The 6,401-nt window shown below is 39.7% G+C and overlaps 1 protein-coding gene across 2 annotated transcripts in view; it reads left to right on the top strand.

The window, feature by feature from the left end:
* Positions 1 to 6,401, top strand: part of nagpa (N-acetylglucosamine-1-phosphodiester alpha-N-acetylglucosaminidase) — a 41,129-nt gene that overhangs the window by 10,069 nt on the left and 24,659 nt on the right. Inside the window, exon 2 of one of the 2 annotated variants that reach the window (XM_008283179.1) lies at positions 3,807 to 3,923. In XM_008283179.1, the coding sequence (XP_008281401.1) occupies positions 3,841 to 3,923 (83 nt within the window). In that variant the 5' untranslated portion in view covers positions 3,807 to 3,840. Of the gene's footprint in view, positions 1 to 3,806; positions 3,924 to 4,174; positions 4,297 to 6,401 lie in introns of those variants that run through there. The other variant, XM_008283180.1, reaches the window with a different exon arrangement.

Raw genomic sequence — 6,401 nt, 5'->3', positions numbered from 1 at the left:
AGCAGCATCCAAAAAAGTACAGAAAGTACAGAAAGTATAGAAAGTACAAGAAAATAACAGTAATTAAGTAATATGCATCCTGGTGTCCACACACAGCAGGTCCAAGGCCCCACTGTCTCCACACACTGGCTGAATGTGGGGAGAGTGGTAGAGAGCGACGTATGATTAAAGTCTCCTGAGATGACGATCAGAGACTGAGTGTGTGATGTTCACAGACGGGAAAGTTACACATGCCATGTGGATGAAGGCGCCCCAAAACCGTCACGATTCATTTTCAACTGTGTGCTGATCACAAGCTATGAGGTCGATGGATGATGCAACATTCATGATTTCAAAAAAAAAAAAAAATCAAAATTTAATTTGTCAGATCACAGCTTGGGATTCTGCATGTTGCTCGTATATGTCTTTCCTTTACATGCTAAAAGATTTAACTTGTCTTAATGTGGATGCAGCGAATAACGGACATTGACCCTGAATTAATGCACTGACTTCCCCTACAGAGTCATGTTTGTTTTTATTGCAGTGCTGCATAAGGACCCAAACACCAAGACTATTCAATATTGGTATTTGGCCTTGTCCTTTGCAAGCATTTGGAGATTTCTCCAGGTTCTCTGAATTTATGTTGGTATGTACTGTAGATAATCATAACTGCAGATCCTTTGCAATTTTAAATTGAAAAAATGTTATTTTTTTTAAATTTTTGAACTATTTGTCGTCACATTCTGACACTCAGTGATAAACAACTCTTCACCTCTGAAAGACTCACAAATAAAAAAAAAAAGAGCTTTGCATGTACAGCTGAGGGGCTGCAAGGTGGAGCGGTGGTTAGCACTGTTGCCTCGCAGCAAGAAGGTCGCCGGTTTGCGTCCCGATGAGGACACCCGTGATCTTTCCTATCATATATTTGAATCAGCATATAATAATCACACTATAGGAGAACACTGTGCAAGTGCTGGACCAAAAACACAAGAAGAAATCTTAATGGCATGAGAGAGGCACTCTGCTGTGCTTTCAGACTCACTGTGCAGCATTTCGACTAATTACGCCGTATTCAGCCACGAACAGTGTTTGCACATTTAAAATGTATTTGCTTGGAAATATGGGAACCCTTTGAAATATCTTATGTTGCTGCAGAAACATGGTTTAAAGTATCCTCAGAAGTCCAAAACAATAGATACGGAGAGCTCAGTGAAAAGAACAAGAACAAATAATATGTGTTCATTTATTTATAGAGGAACATTAATCAGTATTACCTCAGAGAAAAACCTGATTTCTAAAAAAGACTTGTTAATGCTCATCAGGGGGCTGCAGGGTGGATCGGTGGTTAACAAGAAGGCTCGCCTCCCGGTGAGGACACCTGGGATCTTTCTGCGTGGAGTTTGCATGTTCTCCCCGTGCAGCGTGGGTTCTCTCCGGGTTCTCCTGCTTCCTCCCACGAGGTCCAAAAACATGTTTAGGTTAATTGGTGATTCTAAATTGTCCGTAGGTGTGAATGTGAGTGTGCTTGGTTGTCTGTCTCTAAGTGTAGCCCTGTGATAGACTGGTGACCTGTCCAGGTGAACCTGCCTTCACCCTGAGTCAGCTGGGATACGACTCCAGCCCCCCCACGACCCTAGTGAAGGATTAAGCAGTGTATAGATGATGGATGGATGGTTAATCTAGATTCATGGTCTGTTTATTCAAGCTATCATATTATAGTGTGATATTTACTTTGTAGACAGGTCAGGCTCATGTTATGACCCTGAAAAAAAAAATCCACTTTAAGAAAAACCTTTAATGAAGATTGGAAGAAGCAAACAAACCCTAATAAATCTTGCAAAGACACAGCAAATTCTCTTTTCTCTTGTTCAGTGTAGCACATTTAGGACAATATGTTCAGATGTCATTTGCATGGAGTGGCATTTTGGTATGCCAACTTTGGGAGGAAGCTAAATTTAGTCTGCTCCATCTGTTCCACAGAAAGGTGTGGCTGATAATCACTGTTATACTGGTTTCTCTGCTGCTGATGCAACAGGTGGTCGGAGATGGTTTCTTTATGGTGTCTCCTACAAACCTGAGAAGTTGTCCGAGAGCGTGCTTCAGTTTCACTGATGCCATAAAGTGACATTGTTTTCTTATTTTATTAGTAAAACTGAAATTTTGGGAAATAAAAACAGTAAATGAAAAGGGAACTGTGACCAATTTACAGCATTTTAAACATGACTGTAACATGTTATGCCTTCATTCATAAATAAGCATCAGTTTAGATGGTACAGATGTCAACAAGACTCATCTATAGAGTCAGAACAGAGATGTGGGATTGAGCCACAACACTGATTAGAGAACTGAAACTGATGACTTCATACCATAGATGGAAATAGAACAATGGGCCGAGGGGCACTGACACAAAAGATCCTCCTGGAACTAATTTAGACAATAAATGTAAAATTCAAAATTAAGAGAAAATGAATGCAAGGAGAAACATGTCGACTGAGCAAAGACAGGAAACAAACAATCAAAAGAAGACACGTCCTTACTGTCACTAAATACTTATTTCCTCTTTCAACTTGCCCATATATGTGCAGGACAGGTGACAGACTTGTGGCTGCAGCCGAGCGGAGACAAGTGATGTGACCTCACTATGTCAAGTTACCGGCAACATTTACGGAAGCGCTGCAATTTTCTTCAAAGTAAAAGCGCATCATTTATATGAAATACTCGTAGTATTATAAAGTTCAAGTTTAAAACACCTCTTGATTTACAGTCCCAGTGTGTTTCTCTTGCCGTAGTTTGAAAAAAAAGAAGTCTTAATTGAATTCATATTTCATATCTAGGGGAAATCATATATGCATGATATGCATTAATTTTATTGTTGGGGTAATATGAGTTAGTAACAGTCCACCCTAGCTTTTGCAAGACAACAACTTCCTCAGTCTTGTTTGTTAAATACATCATATATTAAATGGATGGGCAACAGTGCCACTTGACTTTTGGCTTTGTTTTTAATGTTCATCTAACACAACATGTAGGAAGGAGGGCCTAGTCAGTGTGATAAAACGTCTATAGTAGATGAGCAAAATATGTTTCCTATTCCTGTTGTCTGTCAAATTATGACACAAATGTAAGTAAAATGTAAGCCCCCACTGCAGAAATTCAAAACACAGCACAGAAACCTGCCACAACCTCCAGATCTTTAATTAAACAGCCAATCCACGATAAATAGAATTTAGATAACATCACCAGTGTCTGTGGACACAACAATAAAACAGACGTATAGCTTTGTGACAGGACACAGGATTAATACCAACATATTGCTGCGAGGAAAATTGCAAATTTGATTAACTTTATGATTAGTCACTCGCGCTTAGTCAAAATTATGAGGTAACATACGAGTATGTCAATAATAATATTAATACCAGTAATAACAATAATGAAATTCTGTGCAGTAAAGCGCTTTTTTCAGTCGAGCCAAGGTAAGTCAAAATTATCTTAATATGGGTTTTTACTTAATTACAATTTATCCACCCATAAGATGATTATTGACGTCCAATTTGGCACAATATGCCATAATTAAACTACCTCTAAATGTATTGATTTTCAGCAATCGTTAAAAAAATAAAATGAAAAATCTTCTACTTACCTGCCAATCAGGAAAATAAAAAATAATCTAATTTAATCCCTTATTTTGCTCACCGTCTACTACCACGGCTTTTATTTTGTTAAGTAAAGGTAAGTGTGTCGCGTAGTGTTTACCTTGGTGCTGCGTGCTGTGTGCAGCTGGATAATGTGGGATCCAGCAGCAGCAGCAGCAGCAGCAGCAGGAGGAGAGGGGAGTGTGGCAGGCTAGTTTTTCCTCCTCATATGGCAGCAGAGTCGGTGAAATGTACGTGTGTGTGGCTGCTGTTGTGGCTCTGTGTCCGGCTGTCCGACACCAAACACACCCGGTAAGAAGGCTGTTTGAGCTAAGTGCTACGGTTAGCATGCTAGCTGCTGCTAGCCGAGCCTAACGGTTGAGAGAAGTATGTCCACACTAGTTTCTTTACCTCGTGGCTGTCAGTTTAGTCCGCTGGCTGTGGGTGTTTTTTTTGGTAAAATTTATTTAATTTGAAACGACGTAGTGTTTTCATGCTAACACCTAAGTACATAAACTCAAGCTAACCGAACCGCTATCCTTATTTGGCAGCTGTTGGGCAACAGCATCCGGAATCGAAACTCTTAAAGTGGTTCAAAGTTGACAGATTTGACCGACTGAGCTCAAATAGAAAACGGACTAAGGACCACCTGTTTGCTTAAATATTAAAGCAAATCACTTTAAATGTAAGTAATAAAACTAAATAATAAATATGGCGTGTGGCGTAATTACATCTGTCACGTTGACCGTATTCATTACACTGAACTTTTCCGGTGTTGTCGTGGTTTCAGCTGCAGATAAAACTTGTTTAGTGCAAACTTTTAAGATGAGACATCACGTTTTATTTTTGTTCTTGGAGGAAGCTTCCGTGAAAACGTTGCTGCAGTCGGACCGGTTAGCCACAAGATGGCGCCGCTGCACCACACATGTGCAGTTTGAACAAGCTGTCACATGTAAACAAATACTCTTCTATTTAAATAAACACATCTGCAAAGTAGTAGATTTATTGATGGAAAATTAATCTAAAATTTCTTTTTGTAGTTGTATTGTTCCTGCCTTTTTAAATGGGATAATGTGACCTTTCTTATGATAATCTGAAAATAAACACAATATTATTCACTGTTAAACTATTGATTGAACAAATCAGGCAACCCCAATGCATCCCTTTGAACTGTGAGTAACTACAATTGGCATTTTTCACTATATATTTAGACCTAGAAAATAATCAATAGATTATCTGTTAACTGGTGATGCTACTTCAGACATCAGTGTGTTTATTAATTAGACCATTGCTGTGTTATATTGCAGTCTCCCCATGTGTTCAAATGATTTTCCGGCTGTAGGATCAGCAGAACTCTCCTCGCCTTGTTAGAATGTCTTAGTTTTGAGAGTAAAGCATTCTCCTTGTGGGGAAAAGTACTCACATCTCATGACAGAGAAGTCATGCGAGGTCGGAAAATCCTGGACTCAGGTTGAAACCAAAGAAATGCACAAATAAAGAGGGGCTCAAATCGTACGACTAATAAACAAACACAGCATCGCCCAGCCCTGCATGACTATTAGAAAAACTAGAGCAATATTTTTAAAAAAAGAAACATGTAAATGTGACAAAGTGTGTGTAGGCTAATTTTATGTGAAGCTGCATATCAGGTGTTGGCCTGAAGGCACCCATGTCAAGTTACTGCAGATTGTAGTTGTGTAACGGTTGACCCCTCCCCCACTGTGGAGGTGACCTCAGCCTGACCTTGCTTAGTGTGTGTGTGCCATTTTCTATTTAGTAAATGATCATTTGACTGCATATTTTAGGCTTTACAGTCTACCTCTCATGATTCACCCATTAGAGGTAGAGTTTAGGCTTACACTAAACAGGAAGACTGGTTGGATCTGCAGGAATTCATCAACTAACTAATTCAGTAGTTGACAGAAAATCTTTGCTTGTTTCATTATCTAAAGCCCGCAAACAGTCCATTCTTATAAATGAAAATAGCTCTGTCACATCCTAATTTTGGGTTGCAAGGTGGCTTGGTGGTTAGCATCGTTGCCTCGCAGCAAGAAGATCACCGGTTCGGTGAGGACACCCGGGATCTTTCTGCGTGGAGTTTGCATGTTCTCCTCATGCAGCGTGGGTTCTCTCCAGGTTCTCCGGCTTCCTCCCACACAGTCCAAAAATATGTTGAGGTTAATTGGTGATTCTAAATTGTGCGTAGGTGTGAATGTGAGTGTGCTTGGTTGTCTGTCTCTGTCCAGGGTGTCCCCTCCCTGTCCAGGTGAACCTGCCTTCACCCTGAGTCAGCTGGGATACGACTCCAGCCCCCCCACGACCCTATTGAGGATTAAGTGGTGTATAGATGACGGATGGATGGATGGTGGCAAAAAGACATCATAGACTCATCAAAGGTCTCACTTGACAACAACTATAATTGCAAAAAAAAGGTCTCTGAATTTGAACTAAAGAAGGGAAGTTGATCTGAGAGAGCACATTGATTATTTGAGTAAAGCAAACAAATCGATTAGTATAGTTTGTAAATTGTGCCTTTTTGCAGACCGACAATGTGTCCATTTTTTAGACTATCTCCACTTTCCACATGCAACCAGCACATTTAATACCCTTAAAGTCTTTCTTACACAAAAATTGGGACAAAATCTATGCTTCCCATTTGCGCATCTATTTAAAAAAAATTCTCCTAATTTATGATACAAACAGTTTCCAACAATCTGCTTCAATATTATGTTACAATTCAAGGATGTCGTGTTTTAAGAGCAACTCTTAGATTCACCATTCGTTGTTCGC

The sequence above is a fragment of the Stegastes partitus genome, unplaced genomic scaffold (assembly GCF_000690725.1).
Source record: "Stegastes partitus isolate 25-593 unplaced genomic scaffold, Stegastes_partitus-1.0.2 Scaffold300, whole genome shotgun sequence".
NCBI classification, from domain to species: Eukaryota; Metazoa; Chordata; class Actinopteri; family Pomacentridae; genus Stegastes; species Stegastes partitus.
This window is presented reverse-complemented; position numbering and strand designations above follow the sequence as displayed.